The sequence below is a fragment of the Grampus griseus genome (assembly GCF_964374135.1).
Source record: "Grampus griseus genome assembly, chromosome: 11".
In the NCBI taxonomy this organism is placed as follows: domain Eukaryota; kingdom Metazoa; phylum Chordata; class Mammalia; order Artiodactyla; family Delphinidae; genus Grampus; species Grampus griseus.
In genome coordinates this window covers 99,383,019-99,401,286 of record NC_139005.1, presented here as the reverse complement: position 1 = coordinate 99,401,286, position 18,268 = coordinate 99,383,019, and the positions used below count along the sequence as shown (strand labels likewise).

General features: G+C 57.2%; 1 protein-coding gene across 1 annotated transcript in view; it reads left to right on the top strand.

Moving 5' to 3' along the window:
* The window catches only part of CELSR1 (cadherin EGF LAG seven-pass G-type receptor 1), a gene marked incomplete at its 5' end in the record, with an annotated part of 146,642 nt that overhangs the window by 107,576 nt on the left and 20,798 nt on the right, over positions 1-18,268 (top strand). The window contains 11 exons of the mRNA XM_082666424.1: positions 3,661-3,846; positions 5,198-5,311; positions 6,131-6,305; positions 6,889-7,030; positions 9,459-9,579; positions 11,277-11,460; positions 12,046-12,147; positions 12,814-12,908; positions 13,348-13,557; positions 14,796-14,979; positions 16,506-16,649. Coding sequence (XP_082522550.1) covers positions 3,661-3,846; positions 5,198-5,311; positions 6,131-6,305; positions 6,889-7,030; positions 9,459-9,579; positions 11,277-11,460; positions 12,046-12,147; positions 12,814-12,908; positions 13,348-13,557; positions 14,796-14,979; positions 16,506-16,649 — 1,657 coding nt within the window. The remainder of the gene's footprint in view (positions 1-3,660; positions 3,847-5,197; positions 5,312-6,130; positions 6,306-6,888; positions 7,031-9,458; positions 9,580-11,276; positions 11,461-12,045; positions 12,148-12,813; positions 12,909-13,347; positions 13,558-14,795; positions 14,980-16,505; positions 16,650-18,268) is intronic.

Below are 18,268 nucleotides of genomic sequence, written 5' to 3'. Positions count from 1 at the left end.
CCCCTCATCCCTCACCTGTCCCCTCACCCCTCACCTGCCCCCTCACCCCTCACCTGTCCCCTCACCCGCCCCCTCACCCCTCACCCGTCCCCTCACCCCTCACCTGCCCCCTCACCCCTCACCTGTCCCCTCACCGCTCACCTGCACCTCACCTGTCCCTCACCTGTCCCTCACCCCTCACCTGTCCCCTCACCCGCCCCCTCACCCCTCACCTGTCCCTCACCCCTTACCTGTCCCCTCACCTGCCGCCTCACCCCTCACCTGCCCCCTTACCTCTCACCTGCCCCCTCACCCCTCACCTGTCCCCTCACTGCTCACCTGCACCTCACCTGTCCCTCACCTGTCCCTCACCCCTCACCTGTCCCCTCACCTGCCCCCTCACCCCTCACCTGTCCCTCACCCCTCACCTGTCCCCTCACCGCTCACCTGCCCCTCACCTGTCCCTCACCTGTCCCTCACCTCTCACCTGCCCCCTCCCCCTCACCTGTTCCCTCCCCCGCATCACTGCTCAGGAGTGTCTCCAGCGTAGGCCCGTTTGGGTTGCACTGAAGGCGCAGTTTGTGCCTCTGGGATAATTACAGCCGTCATCGTTTATCCCTTATTAACCAGTAATTTTATCAGTTTATCAGGCGGTCCCAGAAGCCAGCTCTGGGCCAGAACTTGGCAGGCACCCTTCTGCCCGGGGATGGTACTTTCCTCTGTGCTGGTTTCCCTGTTGGAACAGATTAAATTGGCTGGTTCAGGTGATGAATGGGAGCTTGCAGGTGGTCATTGGCAGTGGGCTCCGTGTCGGAAAAAGTACGCTTTCTGCGGAACAACACCCAAAGCCACAAACTCCCATATTGTTTGAGGAATTACGTTACGGGTAGCTAATCCAAAAATGAAGGGCTTTTGCCAGGAGCTGTGGCCAGCTCCTCCCTGTGGAAGGCTGGGTGGCAAGAGTGGTGACCTCGGGGGGATCCACCAGACCCCAGTGGCCACCCAGCAGGCCGCCTCAGGGCAGTTTCCAAAGGCTGGTCAGCTGGGGATTACAGGCGTATTCCGGGTTATTTTCACATGGCGTTTTTGGGATGCAGGCCTCCTGCAGGCCCCATGAGCTCTGGGTGCAGGAGTCTAGGTGTTCCGGCCTCCACAGCAGGCCAGACAAGGTACATAGTCATCCTACCGCCCAAACAGTTTGGGTAATTGCTCTTAGGCGCCCTAAATCCACCTTCATTGTCAAGCGGGCTAACGTGGCTGCTGTTAAACACCTCTCCTAAATCCGGGGGCAGATCTAAGGTGGTAAGTAGTTAACGGCCACTGTCCTGGGATCCTTCTGCAGACGTTGCTTTTGTTTGTAGACGTCCGTCATTTCATTGTTGATCTGCTGGCTTTGGGGTTTTTTGTTAGCAAGGACAGCGAAAGAGAATGGCCAGGGAAATGAATGAGTTGACTCAGACTTCTGTGGAATGAAAGGAAACAAAATGTGAAAAGGTGAAAAATTATCCTCTTCAGTTGACTCTCAGTTGAGGCGAAAAATCAAAGTACATTATTAGTTGCGTTGTCTTTATCATCAGCTAAATACATTTTCTATTTTCATCGTGATTTCTTCTTTGACCCATCGGGTATTCACAAGTATACCTCTCAGCAAACAGGTGGCATTTTCTAGTAAATCATTTGACGTTTCTAGCATAATTGCAGGTCAGAGAACATACGTGGTATGATTTCAGACCTTTGAGATGTGTTGAGACTTGCTTTAGAGCCCAGCATTTAGTCATTTTTGTGACTATTCTAGCTATACTTGGAAAGAATGTGTGCGCTGCAGCTGTATTCTGTGGCGTTCTCTATATGTCAAGCAGGTGACGTTTGTTCACGTAGCATTGCAATTTTCTATATCTTTATTGATTTTTGGGGTCTGTTTGCTCAGTTACTGAGAGAGGTGAGTTAAAAATCGCCAACCATGGGCTTCCCTGGTGGCGCAGTGGTTGAGAGTCCGCCTGCCGATGCAGGGGACGTGGGTTCGTGCCCCGGTCCGGGAAGATCCCACATGCCGCAGAGCGGCTGGGCCCGTGAGACATGGCCGCTGAGCCTGCACGTCCGGAGCCTGTGCTCCGCAACGGGAGAGGCCACAACAGTGAGAGGAAAAAAAAAACGAAACCAAAACCAAAAAATCTCCAACGTTGATTGTGGCTCATCTCTTATCCTTTCAGATCTGTCAGTTTTTGCTTTGGAGGTTCGGAGGCTGCGTTATTGGTACATGCAAATTTAGAATCGTTTTCTCTTTCTGGAATAGTGGCTGTTATCATGATGAAAATCCTCCTTATCTCTCATAATTATTTTTGCCTTAAAGTCTACTTTGTCTCATATTAACGTAGCTAAACCAGCTTTCTCTTTGTTGGTGTTTCCGTGATGTACCTTTTTCTGTCTTTCTCCTTTCAGCATTTCTGTTTCCTTATATTTCAGGCGTGTCTCTTTTAACCAGTGCGCTGATAGTTTTTTTTTTAATCTGCTCTTTAAGTTGAAGTTATCTTTAAACATGAGTATCTTAGATTAGTTACAACGCTGTTTTTTTATATGTCTCACATGTATGTTTTAATTGAAATATAATTGATTTACAATCTTACATGTATTTAAACTTGGTAGTTTGAGTCTAATTTCATGAAATGGAAAAATTAGAGCCAGAAATAAGAGTCTGCTGGTACCTGAATCTGTTTCCTTGAAAGCTCTGTGGTTCCCGTCACTGTTTTCAAGTCTGTGTCTGATGATTCTCTCGTCTGGATTCCCATGGGTCTGTTTCAAGCACACTGTCCTGTCTCCTCATGTACTTGGTTATTTTTGATTGCGTGCTGGGCATCATGCTGAAAAACTAGAGAGAATTTGAAACTAAGATGGTGGTGTCCCATCCCCCATGTTTGCTTCTGGTCGTCAGCCCTCACCCTGGGCAGGCTCTGAATTCCAGTTTCTCTCCTCCCAGCCTCATGAACCAAGAAAGCTTTGCACAGCTGTCAGCCTCAGCTGTGCCTCCCAGAACCCGCTGACAGCCACGTGGCAACGCGCTAAGCTTATTTCTGCAGATTCCCATTTTCTCCCTGGTCGTGCTTCTGTAACTTGCAGGGACTTGGGTCGCTCTGATGCCTGAGACAGGTGTGCTTTAACATTTTGTCTCATTTTCCTAGGTGTTCTCAGGAGGAGGGTGGGTCCAAACTACCCAGTCCTTCACTGGGGAAAGGGAAGCATGATCTCAGCATTGCCCCAGCTACATTTTCTTAAAACGTGAACATCTTAGGCCAGTTATAATGCTGATTTCTGTTTTTTCATTCATATATTTGAACATGGTGGCCTGAATCTTGTCTCATAAGATGAAACATTTACATCCAAAAGTAAGAGCCCAGTAGTCACCTGAATCTGTGGTTGTTCCCCTTACTTAAGTCCGACGGGCTTTATCTTACTTGACCTCTGTCAACGTTCGACACTTCTTACCATAGAAGAAGGCATGTAATTCTGAAGAGTGTCACTTACAGGCAACGGCAAATTAAACTTTGCCTAATTTTTAAGTCCATCTTTGATCCAGTGGCCTGTGGTAAGTCTGTTTGCGTGTTTTTGTTACTTAAGTGATTGCAATGTATTTTGTATTTTGTCATCATCTCCTCAGTGACTAGTGTAGCTCTCCCCATCCTACAGATCCTGAACAACTACGTCCAGTTTGAGGTGTCCCACGGCCCCTCGGATGTGGTGTCCATGAGACTGTCCAGGTCACGCGTGGCTGACGGGGAGTGGCACCACCTGTTGATAGAACTGAAGAGTGCCAAGGAGGGCAAAGACATCAAGTACCTGGCAGTCATGACCTTGGACTATGGTGTGGACCAGGTGAGTGCGCACCTGTACCCCCTTTGGCACAGACCCCTTCACTGGGAAACCACTAGCACATCCCAGTGTAGCTGTACCACAGTACGTAACGTATCACATTATGTACATCACAGTGCTATATTTTTTGTTGTTGTTTTTAATTATTTATTTATTTTTGGCTGTGTTGGGTCTTCATTGCTGCGTGCGGGCTTTCTCTAGTTGTGGCTCGCGGGCTCTAGGCAGGCGGGCTTCAGTAGTTGTGGCTCGCGGGCCTAGTTGCTCTGCAGCATGTGGGATCTTCCTGGACCAGGGATCGAACCCGTGTCCCCTGCATTGGCAGGCGGATTCTTATACGCTGCGCCACCAGGGAAGCCCAGACCCCTTCGCTGGGCCTGTGGGTAAACAGAGCGACCCCTCCAGGTGTCAGGCCCTGCCAGAGCCCTTGCGGATTTGAGGAAGCGCTTTCTGGGCTTCCCTGAATTCAGGTCTCGTGTTCCTCCTATGCTGAGGACACTGGAATCTGCACCTCATCCCCTTTCCAGATGGTCCCCTCCTGGCATCAGGCACTGGACTTGGTCCGTCTGTGTGTCCCATCGCGATGCCATTGGTGCCGTCAGCAGAGGTTTCTCGTAGCAAAGCCGGCTTGCGCCGCAGCTGCACGCTCAGTGCCGTGCCTCGGGGTACAGAGATGGATATGGGTGGGGGAGCAATGAGATCCAGGTTCCAGAGGGGGCTGTGGGACACCAGAGAGGTTTGCGCATCCCAGATGGGCAGGTGGCATTCCAGGCAGGGCGACTCAGAGGACACGTGCTGAGCCCCGCTGGATTTCCAAGGTTTGCAGCCAGGTAACAGGAGGCATCTGTACGGGACCCCCACGCGCTTCAGGGGCTACTCGTGGTCCCTCAGTGCTTTTGGAGTCCAGGCTCACCTTACACCTGGTTCTGGGAGTAAACTGCCGTGTTCTACGTGTGCACCTGCCTGAGCCTAAGGGTCCAGCTGAGACTCTTCTAGATTCCTGCCCCTGTGGACGTGTTTTCCACTCGCTGCCACTTTCTAGTTTGTCAAGCTTTTTCACGCAGTGGCTTGTTGGCGATGCCCACGACAGAGATGGAAGGGTTGCCCTCATCCCCGCAGATGCCCATCTTGGCTGGGCTGGGACATGGACACATGTCCTCTGACGGCTTCCTGCACCCTGCCCGTCACACACAAACAGCCGTGTTCACGGAGAAGGCTGAGCCGGGCCCTCTGTTTGGAGGCACAGACGTCCTCAGGCTGTGAGGGGCTTGCCAGTGCGACTGCCTTTTAGCCTTTGAGCAAATTCTTTCCAGCCAGACGTTTCCAGATGGTGCATGCAGCCCCTCTCTTTGCACAGGACACGGTGCAGATCGGGAACCAGCTTCCTGGGTTGAAGATGAGAAGCCTCATCGTGGGTGGCGTGTCTGAAGACAAGGTCTCCGTGCGCCGCGGTTTCCGGGGCTGCATGCAGGTACCCTCCCCGAGCCCGGCCCTGGCCCGCTGCGTCCTGCTCAGGGGTGGCCAGCACCGCAGTTGGTGTCCTTGGTCATGCTGTTAGTTTTCAATAAACGAATGAATTCTCTAATCGCCAACCCAGCTTCAGCAAACCCAGTTTCCCGCTTAGAGCCCCCTCCTCTCCCAGGCTTCCCCTCGAATTCCCTTCACAGCCATGCCACGGTCGGCCCCCTGCAGCTCTGTCTTCATGTCACTTCCAGAACCTGCCCCTCGCTGCCTGCACCAGCCCCACCCCCCATGCTCACCTGGACGGGTCCCTCGCTCATCCCCTAGACCAGGTGTTCCCTGCTTCTGCCTGCGCCCCCAAACCCCAGCCCCGCTGCAGGGAAATCAATCCTTAGTTCCTTCCCCTGCGCCGCCGCCCCGCCCCCGGGCGATCTGGCCCCGAGGTGCCTCGCACGGGTGGCCCCCCACCTCGGCACGTGCCCCCTCCTCCCGGGAGCTCCCTGCTCACTTTCATCAGCGGCCGTGCTCGCCCATCATCCTCATTATTTTTCCTCCATGACCCTCACCATGGAATTATCGGAATATGGAATCATTCCGTCTTCACTCCGGGTGGCCTGTCCCCCTGCCTGGGATCCACGCCTTGGGGGAGCAGAAGTGCCCCTCATCCCTGCCACCCCCCACCAGTCCCAGCCCTTTCGATAAATGAGGCGTAGCTTTTAAAACAAGGGACCCAAGAGAATTTGGGGTTCTCTTAACCCCTGGTTACCTTCTGGGGTTCCTCCAGCCCCAAGGCCCCAGCACCAACTCTGGCTGCCCTTCTTTAACGCAGGGTGTGAGAATGGGGGAGACGGCCACCAATATCGCCACGCTGAACATGAAGGACGCCCTCAAGGTCAGGGTGAAGGACGGCTGTGACGTGGAGGACCCCTGCTCCTCTAGCCCCTGCCCGCAGCATAGCCACTGCCACGACACCTGGGACGGCTACTCCTGCATCTGCGACAGAGGTGGGCGCCCACAGCCCCCCTTTCCTGGTGCCCGTCGGTAGAGGGCGACGCCTTTGGTGTTTAAAGCACATTGTGGAAAGCCGAGTTGGGCGGCGGCTCCCCCATCACCTCTCTGGGGGTCTGGGGCGCCCTGAGCTTTGTTTCGTAACTAAGGAGTGTCCCTGTGTCCTGTGTCTTCTTCACGTGGGGGACAGGGGACACTTCCGGTTGGATCCTCAGGGCATATACTGAGATGAGGGAGAGTCTGTGAAAGGCGCACATTTGAAAAATAATATGTTCAGGGGTTGTCTCTGAATTTTGAGGTGATGTGGCTGTCCTCAGCTGGTACCCACCCGCTGTGAGCCCTCCGGGGGGCCTGGGAGGCAGGCCCTCATCTCTGCGTTTCCAGGTCTGACCCCCCCGAGTGTTCGTGCTTCCTGTGACTCTGATAGGCTTTGCCGCTTTCCTCTGCAGAGTGGATGGCAAGTCGAGGCTTGGGGAAGCCGCAGATTGCTAGCACATCCTAACACAGAGGGTGTCGCTCTGGAAAGCGGACTCGCAAAGCCAGATCCTGGGGTGGGCTAACGCTGGCCTGTCCCCGCAGGGTACTTTGGAAGGAAGTGTGTGGACGCGTGTCATGTGAACCCCTGCAAGCACGTGGCAGCCTGCGTGCACAGCCCCGACTCCCCGCGGGGCTACGTGTGCGAGTGTGGGTCCGGCCACTACGGGCAGTACTGCGAGAACAGGTGAGAGTGCGCCCTCGCTTTCAGGGTCCACGTGGCTACTTCTCCTCCTGACCTGTTCTCTCCTCTTTGCTATTTAACCCCCAAATACGTATGGTTCAGGATAACAAGGACATATCTTTTTCAATTTGGCATGAAATAAATGAGAATCCAGTTGGGCATCTCACACTAACCCCACTGAGCATGTTTCCACCCCAGAAACGCACAGCACAGCTCATTTATCAAGAGCCCAGCTGTGCACAGAGCAGGCAGTCGCTGAGATACGGGAAGATGAGTGTAATTACGGAAAACACTATCTTTCAAGTCGGGAGTGGCAGTCATCTCTGCTGTGCGCGTAGAGTCCTGGTGTAATTCACTGGGGGCATCTTGGTCTCCAGGCCCCCGCAGTCCAGGTGTGTGGTCATCACAGGATGAGCACTTTCTCCCAGATGGGGCCACGAGGTCCTTCACACACCAAGACTCCAGCCCCTTTGGGACGTGATGCGGTGAAGGTTGCTGGTCCTTGGCCAGTGCCGGGCCGTCCTGGCACAGAAGCCGCATGGTGCCAGCCTGCTCCGCCTGGCCGGGACACCTCGCCCTGCTTTTTGTCCACTGGGGGCCGGAGTGTGTGCTGTAACCCCACCCGTGACCCGGATGCAGCACCGCCCTCGGCACCGCACAGCCCGTTGGATGCTGGCGGGTTGGGAGTCAGCGGGGCTGAAGGAGGGGGCGTTCCAGCAGGGACACCAAGGGGGCAGGGCCGGAGAGCAGTGATGGGATGAGACCCGTCTAAGGAGCTCAGCGGGTGGGTCCCGGGCAGAGCCGGGGCGTGCTGTCCCAGCATGTTCTGCGCCGGGGAGACGCACAGGCCTGGGTAGAGGGCCTGCCTGCAAACCGGGAACAGAGCTGGGCTTTGTAGAGGCTGCAGGGGCTCCGCAGAAAAGGGGCAGGATCAGGTCTGGGTGTCAGAGCGCCCCCAGCTCACAGGTGGAGTGTGGCGGAAGCAGACGGAAGGCAGAGGCAAAGGGACCAGCTGGGAGGCCGTGCGGCGTCCCCAAGGGCTGGCGATGCCCGCAAGGCAGGGCTGAGTAGACAGTGAGAAGGGGTGCGACACCAAGCCTCTGGGATCCCCACACTGTTGATGTAGACCCATCAGCACCAGCCTGGAGCCCCAGCCCATCCTGTCGTCGTTATGCCCCTAGTGTGTACACAGTCGGTACTTAATAATTGCTGGTCCCCAGCCCATCCTGGTCGTCGTTATGCCCCTAGCGTGTACACAGTCGGTACTTAATAATTGCTGGTTCCCAGCCCATCCTGGTCGTCGTTATGCCCCTAGCGTGTACACAGTCGGTACTTAATAATTGCTGGTTCCCAGCCCATCCTGGTCGTTATGCCCCTAGTGTGTACACAGTCAGTACTTAATAACTGCTGGTTCCCAGCCCATCCTGGTCGTTGTTATGCCCCTAGTGTGTACACAGTCAGTACTTAATAATTGCTGGTTAGGTGAACAAGTGAGTAGGAGAGGTTGATGGCTGGCGGATGGGCGGCTGGAATGCCGTTAGCCAGGATAGTAAACACAGGCCAGCGTTTCATTTGCGGAGCCTGAAGGACACTTGGGGGGCATCCCCAGGCAGACAGGTCAGCAGCGGACACTCAAGTGAGTGCTCAGGTGGGGAGTGGGCGTAGGGTGACAGCAACAGGCAGCAGCCACCACCGGGCGGGGCAGGGAGGAGCCTGGCCTCCTCGGCACCGTGGAGGTCGCCTGTTTCAGGGTCTGCCCGGGCACCTCAAGGGGGCGGGACTGGGCAGGTCTGACGGTTCTGAGTCCACCGTGTCCAGCCCAGGGCTGCTCTGAGCTGACTGAAGCAGGCTCCACATCCCAGGAAAGGCTGCTCCCAGCATCCGTGGGGACGTGGTCAGCATTTGACCCCGGGGACCCGGGAAGCATCGATGCTGCCAATCCCACCGGTCTTGTGCTCCCGAGACCCGGGAGCAGGTTGCCCAGGGCAGCTGGGCTCGCTCTGCGCTGGGTGGGGCTGGGTGAAGAACCAGCCTGACAGTGGGTTAGTTGTCCCTGAGCGCCCTCCCTCGCGGGCCAGGCGTCATGGTGTAGGGGTGCTGAGCGAAGAGGACTTACTGACACGGTGCTCCTAGGAAGCTGGGTTGGGGCACTCGCCTGCCTCTTGCAGGTGGAAGAAAAAAGTGAGCAAACAAATTATTTTAAAATAACAGTATTGTAGGTAGAACCCTTCCAGATGCGGGGCCCCGGAAGGCTGGGCATAGGTCATAAAATGCTAAGTCCTGCAGGTGGGGGCCAGCAAGGGGGCAACGGACCACTCAGGGGGGCGGGAGGTGCCCAGAACTAGTCCAGCCAGGCCCAGGCCTCTCATCCCTCTCGTTCCAAAAAGGGCAGTTCTGTACACCTTCCGTCTGCCATCTGATTTCCCAACAGGATCGACCTTCCGTGCCCCAGAGGCTGGTGGGGGAACCCTGTGTGCGGGCCTTGCCACTGTGCTGTCAGTAAAGGCTTCGACCCCGACTGCAACAAGACCAACGGGCAGTGCCAGTGCAAGGTGAGGCCCGGCCGCGGGCGGACAGCAGGGACCCAGGGAGACGGCGGGGCGTGCATACCCACACACCCGCCCACACGTCTACCTGGACACGAACACACACACGCTTGGGTACTCACAGGGTTCACTGTGGGTGAGCACAGCTTGCAGGTTCTCGCCTGTGAGCTGGCTCAGCCCCGCACACGGTCACGGGAAACCAAGCAATTTCTGTAAGTTTGACTCATCTTCGTCACCAGACATGGTTCTTCTGATCGGTCATTTTCCTGGTCTTTTATCAAACCACTCAATGATCACCAACATTTTAAAAACTATTTAATTAATGAATTTGCCTGCTCCGGGTCTTAGTTGCGGCACGCAGGATCGTTGCCGCGTGCGGGATCTTTAGTTGTGGCATACGAACTCTTACTTGCAGCATGTGGGATCTAGTTCCCTGCAGGGATCAAACCCGGGCCCCCTGCATTGGGAGTGCGGAGTCTTAGGCCCTGGACCACCAGGGAAGTCCCCAATGACGACCAACATCTAAAATATGAAAAGCTTTGCCGACTCCCTCGCCTCGGGTGCCTGTCATCCTCGTACACAGCCGCAGGGTTCTCAGCCCAAAGCACGGGGAACCCCGGCCCTCTGGGCCTCCCAGAAAACTCCACGTACCTTCAGAATGTTGTGTCGACAGTGGCCGTGAGCTGCCGGTAACTTGAATCCCAAAGGAGAATTCTGTGCGTAACAGTAGCCGCTCGGAGGGACGCGCTGTCCCGTGGCCAGGCTTGCTGACCCAAGAGGGGAACCTGCCGTCACGGCGCCCTCTGATGCTCCCCGGCGCCCTGTCTGACATGCGTCGTGTCCCACGTGCTCCGCCGTGCCTCCGATGTCGCCTGAAAAATCATAAGGGCCCTAGCAGATCAGGACCACGCAAACCACATGGTGTGAGATGGCGGTCATGGCACTGGTGGGGGGCAGGGCAGGAGGAGAGTGAGGAGGGTACCTGGGGGAAACATGCCTAGGGTTTTTTTTTTCATCAAAAATTGTAGAAAATGCAGAAAGGACTGTATAAACAGTGACAGTGATACCGTGTGCCCTCCCAGAGTGACTGCTCACATGCAGTGCCTCCTCAGGCACTGGAAGACACACAGTTGGAGCCGCCTGTGGGACAGTTCCGTGTCCCTGCCTGACACAGAAGCCTCTGTCACTGGCCACAAGTCTGCCCAGTTTTCAGCCGGGGACCCTTGGACCTTGGGAAGCCAAGTGTCCTGGCAAGGGCAGTGTGGCCAGTGAATGACCAAGCTGGGCGCAAATCCACGACTTCCCAGAACTGAAGCCCACGCTCTTGACCATCAGCTTGACCTGCCCGGTGACAGATGTTCGGGTGGCTTCTAATTTCTCACAATTAAAAAAAACAAAAACACCTCCATCAGCCATCCTGGTACCCTGGTGCGTAGATCTCCATTTGAATCGCTGATCCTTTTTAGGACAGATGGTGGCTCACGGTGTTTGCTGAGATGTGAGAGAGGGCGTCTTTTCCTGGAGGACACACCTGCCCCGTCCGTCCTGGGGGCCCCAGACGCCGCTGGCCTGGAGGCCGTGGGTGGAGGACAGCCGGGAGGCCAGGGAGCCGGGCGGGAACCCTGACGTTGCTCAGGAAACGCCCTCCAGGTGTAGGTTGTCTGCGGTGTCTGACGTCCAGCCTCTGCTTCTGGCTCTTGCAGGAGAATTACTACAGGCCCCCGGCGCAGGACACCTGCCTGCCGTGTGACTGCTTCCCGCACGGCTCCCACAGCCGCACGTGCGACATGGACACTGGCCAGTGCAGCTGCAAGCCCGGCGTCATTGGCCGCCAGTGCAACCGCTGCGACAACCCGTTCGCCGAGGTCACGGTCCTCGGCTGCGAAGGTCCGCGTTGCCCTTGACCCTCTCAGGCTGTACGGCAGGGACAGGCCACTGTGTGTGTGCGTGTGTGTGCGTGTGTGCGTGCATGTGTGTGCGTGTGTGTGTGCGCACGTGTGTCTACATGTGTGCACGTGTGTCTGCGTGCGCATACATGTCTCTGTGCATGTGCCTGCATGTGCATGCATGTGTGCGTGTGCACACGTGTGTGCCTGTGTGTCTGCGTGTGTGTGCCTGCATGTGTCTGCGTGTGTGTGTGTGTGCCTGTGTGTGTGCCTGCATGTGTCTGCGTGTGTGTGTCTGCGTGCGTGTGTGCATGTGTGTGCACCCCACACTCCTGGGGCGTGGTGGGGGCGCCTGACAGCCTCCTGGTCCAGCTGTGTCTGCTTGGCCTTCTGTCCACTGGCCCGTCAGGAGGCGTGGGTCAGAGCCTGCGTCCCCCCTCCTCCTGTTCTAACACCGATGGGGGGTGCGAGGGGTCCGGTTCTTGGCGGGGGCGGGGCCTCCGTCCAGGAGGAGCCTGTGGAGCACGCTGCACGTCTGTGTGCACGGATGTGCCAGGCTGAGCGCCTTCTCCCCTCTGTACCCCAGTGATCTACAACGGCTGTCCCAGAGCATTTGAGGCTGGCATCTGGTGGCCGCAGACCAAGTTCGGGCAGCCAGCCGCAGTGCCGTGCCCTAAAGGGTCTGTGGGTAAGTACCGCGGGGTGTGGCTTGTGGCATCCGTTCCAGGCGGAACATTAGACGGAGGCGTGCGGCTTGCGGGAGAGCCGGCCGAGGCATCGGAACTCACCGGACGTTCCGTGTTGAAATAGTTCCTTTAGCCAAAGTGATCGGGGGGATAAGATAACTTTTTCCTCAGTCGTAAATGATAAAACCTGGAAAGAGCACAATGAAAATACGGAGAGTCTAGTGGCTGGGATGGGGACGGCGGCGGGGAGGCTCGGACAAGCTGCCGCACCGTTCACGGCATTGGCATCTCATCGTAAAACGGGGGTGGTAGCTGCGTCTGGCTACAGGGGGCCGGGGGAGGTCTGGTGAGTCAGTGCAGAGAAAGCAGCAGCCCGGAGTGGGATCCAGGTGGGCTTGCAGCGCATGTGGACACGGTGGGTGCTCAATGGACCACTCAGCCGATTTCTCTTTTCACGGACTCGCTCAGGTGTCCACCCATAGTTGCTGGGCAGCTCAGGCCAACGGTAAGGCCTGGTTGTGAATGTCAGGCAGCTGTCAGCGTGTTCCCAGGTCTGAGGGAAGAGCAGCGTTGGCTTCGTGGCTATGGTACCTGCCGGCCCTGGGCCAGCCGAGGGGTTCATTCACAGTTCAGCTTTCAGGCTTGGCGGGTCCTTCTCTGTTCCCTAGGAAACGCGGTCCGGCACTGCAGCGGGGAGAAGGGCTGGCTGCCCCCAGAGCTCTTTAACTGCACCACCGTCTCCTTCGTGGACCTCAAAGCCATGGTAGGCTGCACCCTGGGGACATGCAGGAAGAGGGTGGGCTTCCAGGCTGCCGGGTCATGCTGGTCCCAGGCTGGGCGGGGCCCGGAGACAGCACATCTGTTTGGGGCGCCGCGGCAGCCGTCTCCTCTTCCCTTTCCAGATCCCACCCTGCGTCTGGTTCTGCAGACCCAGAGTCCCCACGTCCGAGCCCCCCGCCTTGCCATCCGCCCATGACTCACGGTGTCATACTCTCTCCCTTCTTCCACCTGGTGTCTTTTTCCAAGTGCTTTTTAGCCTGACAGACCCTCCTTTTTTGTGCCACGGCCATCAGCCCAAGTTCATTTTGGGGCTTGGGGAATTTTAAAGTTCTTTTCTGACAAGGGTATTTCCACTGGAAAGTAGTGGATTCTGAGTCAGGGGAAGGGCCCAGGGCCGACCTGGCGCTTGCTCCCCGACCCAGAACGAGAAGCTGAGCCGGAACGAGACGCGGATGGACGGTGACCGGTCCCTGTGGCTGGCCCGGGCGCTACGCAACGCCACGCGGCACACGGACGCGCTCTTTGGCAACGATGTGCGGACGGGCTACCAGCTGCTGGGCCGCGTCCTGCTGCATGAAAGCAGCCAGCAGGGCTTCGAGCTGGCGGCCACGCGGGACGCCGACTTCCACGAGGTAGGAAGGCGGCGGGCAGAGAGCCCCACACGTCCAGGGGTGAGCTGGACCGGGGGCCCTGGCTCGGTCGTGGAAGGTCATCTGGCCCGGTGTCCTCAGGGCAAGACTGCCCTTTTCAGACGTGAGCCCAGGCCAGTTCAGTGACCAGCAAAAGGGTTTCCAAGTGTTAGGAGTGTCTTGGCAAAGGGACAGGCCTGATGGTGACGACAGTGGTGCCGCTGTCAGCTGACCACTGCGTGCGCGCCAGTGTCCTGGGGGCTGCAGGCATCGGCCCACTTGTTCCCACACACATCCTGTATGCAGCTCGGCTGTCGCTCTGCTTTACAATTAAGGAAACTGAGGCACAGGGAACCAAGGGCACACAACCCATGCGGGGGGGGTGCCAGGACCGCCCCCTCCAAACTCCGAGTCCTGCTCTCACACGGCTTGATGCCTCCTGCTGCAGAGACAGTCCTGTTTTGTCTTTAAGTGATCAGCCCCTGAGGCGTGTCTTTAGCATAACTGGCCAGAGGCGCATTCATCCAGTTTATAAGCTGCTCTTGCCGGGGGTGCGGGTGAGGCGTGGCATTGCCTCGTGCTTCCCCTTCACTCCTCTCTAAGGCCTCCCTGTCCACACAGAGCCCCCGGGGGCCTCCCCTGTCCGTGCGGAGCCCTCAGGGCCTTGGCAGTGTTCCCGCACCTGTATTTCAGTCCAGGTCTGAGAGTCTAGGCCCAGGGATTTGTTTCCACTTCCGGTTCTTTGCAAACAGAAGTTTTCCGACCTGGTTTCCACCTGGGTTGTGGCCCCTGAATCCCCGTGACAGCCCGAGTGTCCTCCCCACGCTGCCCCCTGTTCATCTGAGGTGTTCAGGGCGGGAGCGTCACCGAACTGGAACCCGCAGCGCGTCCTTGGCTGCCTTGCTGTGTGCTCCGCGACGGGGCGACCGTTCCCAGGCCAGGCTCTCCTGGTGGATTCCGATGTAACATCTGGGGGTTCCGATGTATCAGGGGGCGTCTCCGCATGCCTGCTCCCCTTTGTGTCTCGGGGTGCACACGGTGAAACCCCCTGCAAAGTTTCCCCCGACACGTGTCTCCTGCCTTGGAGCTGAGACAACAGCCTCTCGCGGTTTCTGATCCTGGCCCGGCCTGGTCCTGTGACCTAAAGGCTCTCTGGAGCCTGGGCCCCAGCGTGTCAGCCAGGCCTCCGCCGGCCAGCCGCTCACATGAGCTGAGCGCCGTCTGTCTGTCTGTCTGACCAGGACGTCGTCCAGGCGGGCAGCGCCCTCCTGGCCCCGGGCACCAGGGCCGCGTGGGAGCAGATCCAGCGGAGCGAGGGGGGCACCGCGCAGCTGCTGAGGCGCTTCGAGGCCTATTTCAGCAACGTGGCCCGAAACCTGCGGAGGACCTACCTGCGGCCCTTCGTCATCGTCACCCCCAACATGAGTGAGGCTGTGGGCCCGGCGGGGGGGACGGTGGAACCCCGGGGCCCATCTCAGGTGCAGCCCCCCTCCGCCATCTCTGGGAGAAGGGTCGACGCTGGCAGGATCTTGGTGGTCCTCTTACCTTCAGAACTAGGTGTGGGGCTGCCCGGGGAAGTGGGCTGGAGGGTCTGGCGGCAGGTCCAGCCTCCAGGCTCACCCAGAGGCACAGACCCTGGGAGAGGGCCGGGGACAGGCAGCTGGCACCTGGCGGAGGGGGAACCCCCTCTCTGGGCTGGGAGCCGAGCCACCAGCAGAGCCAACGCTTGTGGACCGAGTCACCCCGAGGGCCCAGGACGTGCTGCTTGGGGGTCAGGGGTTGAACGTCGGCTTCCTTCCTGGGGAGGAAGCCCTGGTGAGGCAGGCCTACCCACCAAGGCATAGCAGCAGAGTCCCTGGAGCGGGGGCCCGTCCTACCGGCAGGGGCTGCTGGTTTTCTCCTCCCGTGACTGTTTACTTAGCACCCCCATGGGGGCTCGGGCAGGACCCAGGGATTGCCCCTTCCCAGGGAATCGCCCCTTGAGTTAGCCGATTATCTGTCGCCAGGAGGGCCTGAGCCTTTAACCCAGGTGCGGCGGCATCCCTGGCGTGAACTCTCAGGCTCCCAGGGAGGGGCCCTTCCTGACCAGAAGATGTTCGGGCTGGTCTGCACCTCCCAGGCCCACCTGAGCCCAGGACGCCACCTGCCTTGCATTGGGGTGGAGGTGGGCTTGGGAGCCCGTCATCACTGGGGCGGGACAGAAGGGTGAGCGCCCAGCGTTCCGGCCTCTGTCCTGAGAGAGGGTCTGGCAGAGCCGGCCTGCAGACTCTCGGGGACAGACAGGACACGGGCGCCTGACGGGCACCTGGTGTAGCTGTTGCCCCCCAGCCCCTTCCAGAGACTTCAGGCAGGTCCCGGCCAAACCTCTGGCCCGCCTCTGCCCGCACACCCCTCCAGTGTCCTTCTCTGATGCCCTGTGGTTGGGACCATCGCCCCTGCACTGGGCCGAGAGCTTCCTTCTTGGTTCTCCCTGGGCTCGGGCCACAGGCCAGCCCTGTCCATCCTCCCAGTCCTTGGGGCCAGTAGCCCCTGCCTCCCATGTTCCAGGGCTCCCACCCACCCTGGTCCTGAGCGCCTCAGGTGGGAGCACAGCCCTTGCCTGTGCAGTGAATTGAGGGTGCCCTTTGTATCGGGGGTGTTGGAAAAACGGCTCAGCGGGAAGACCTGGGGGGTCGCCCTGGAGCCTGCAGGGCTGACTGCCAGCAGGGACACAGCTGCAGGGAAAAGACACGCCCGTGGCGGGGGGGGGGGGCCGGGGGGGCGCCTCCTGAGCTCCCCGAGACCCCCAGTAAGGCACCGGGCTGTGTGACTCAGCAGGAAGTGGAGGTAGGTTCTGTTTAAAGGTGATCAGGGACAGCCGTCCTGGTCGGGTTGAAAACGGCACGGGTCCCGGCAGCCTCTCCGCGGGAGGGCTTGGGAGCCGCGTGTGATGGCGGTGCCTGTCCCCGCAGTTCTCGCCGTCGACGTCTTCGACAAACTGAACTTCACGGGAGCCTGGGTGCCGCAGTTCAAGCACCTGTGGGGCGAGGTCCCCAAAGACCTGGAGTCCTCGGTCTTCTTCTCGGAGGACTTCTTCAAACCACCCGAGAGGAAAGGTAAACCTGCTAAGACGCGACGGCCGCCCTTGGGGGCGGCAGGTGGAGGAGGGCGGGCCTCCGTGGTTTCGCAGGGGACGTGGGTCCGCTGTCGTCGCAGCGCCACCTGCGCGCGCACATCTGCCCTGCATCCAGCAGCCTGTTTGCTGGCGTCAGACGGAAAGGCAATGGTGGGGTGTTTCTTACAAAACTTTGGCTAATTTATAAGGTGATGAATGAGTGAACACCTAAATCGTGCGTGAGGTTGTCCTCCTTGTGCAGTGAAAAGCTGCCTCTCCGTGGATGTAAACTTTTTAGACTCCTCCCTGCCCCCCCCCCCCCCCCCCCGCCGCCCCGGCAAAACCAAACCAGAGCCGTCTGTGTGCGGTTCTCCAGTCCTGGGTTAGGACTCTAATACCACACGGCTTAAACATGTTGAATTTTCTTAAAGAAGTTTTCACAGATCCACTCAAGCTACTGAAAACGTCTGCCCCAAGGTAGGAGCTTGAAGACATAAAATTCTGTAACGGACGGTTAAACATTTGAAGGGTTTTAGTAAATTCGTTTCGTAGTTACATGGGTCTTATTCAGGCATCTTAAAAACTTCTAAAGAGGGTTTTACACGTAGGTAGGATCAAGCTCGACGACTGACCCCATCTTACAAGTTGTATTTATTTGGGATCGATTTGGGTTTTCAACAGTCAGCGGTGTGTTTTGTTCGTAGTTATCCTCAGAAGAGCGATATACAGACATCACCCCTTTATCTGTGGTTTCTGAGTTTTCAGTTACCCAAGGTCAACCATGGTCTGGAAAATTCCAGAAATAAACAATTCATGTTTTAAATTGCATGCAGTTCTGAGTAGCTCCTTGCAGACTTACTCCATCCACCCTTCGTTCAGTGTATTGGTCACTTAGGGATCAGATCGACTGTCCAAGTATCACAGGGCTCGTGTTCAAGTGACCCTTATCTACCTAATATGACGACCTCAGAGCAAAAATACTGATGCTGGCAAGTCAGTTGTGCCAAAGGGAAGCCACGAAGTGCTTCCTTCAAGTGAAAGGGCGAAAATTCCCGACTTAGTAAGGAAAGAAAAATCATACGCTGGGGTTGCTCAGATCCACAGTAAGAAGGAACCTTCTATCTGTGAAATTGTGAGGAAGGAAAAAGAAATATATGCCAGTTTGCTGTTGTACCTAAAACTACAAGTTACAGCCACAGTGCGTGATACGTGCTTAGTTAAGATGGGAAAGGCATTAAGTTTGTACAATAAGGTATTTTGAAAGAAAGAGAAAGAGACCACATTCACATATCTTTTAATACAGTGTGTAGTTGTAATTGTTCTGTTTTATTATTGGTTATTGTTGTTTTCTTCATGTGCCTAATTTACAAATTTAGCCTTATCATAGGTGTGACGTATAGGAAAAAATATACTATATAATAGTGTTGTAATAGCTGCAGTTTCAGGCATCTAATGGGGGTCAGCCCTGGGGCTTGGCTCTGAGCCTCTGCCCACCTCTCACCCGCCCCCTCAGGCTTCACCAGGCTTACGTCCTCCTTCCTCAGACACTGACCTTCTCCCCTTGGCCCAGATCCCTTCTTTGCTCTGACTCCCTCCTAGGCAGGTTCTCCAGCCCTTGGC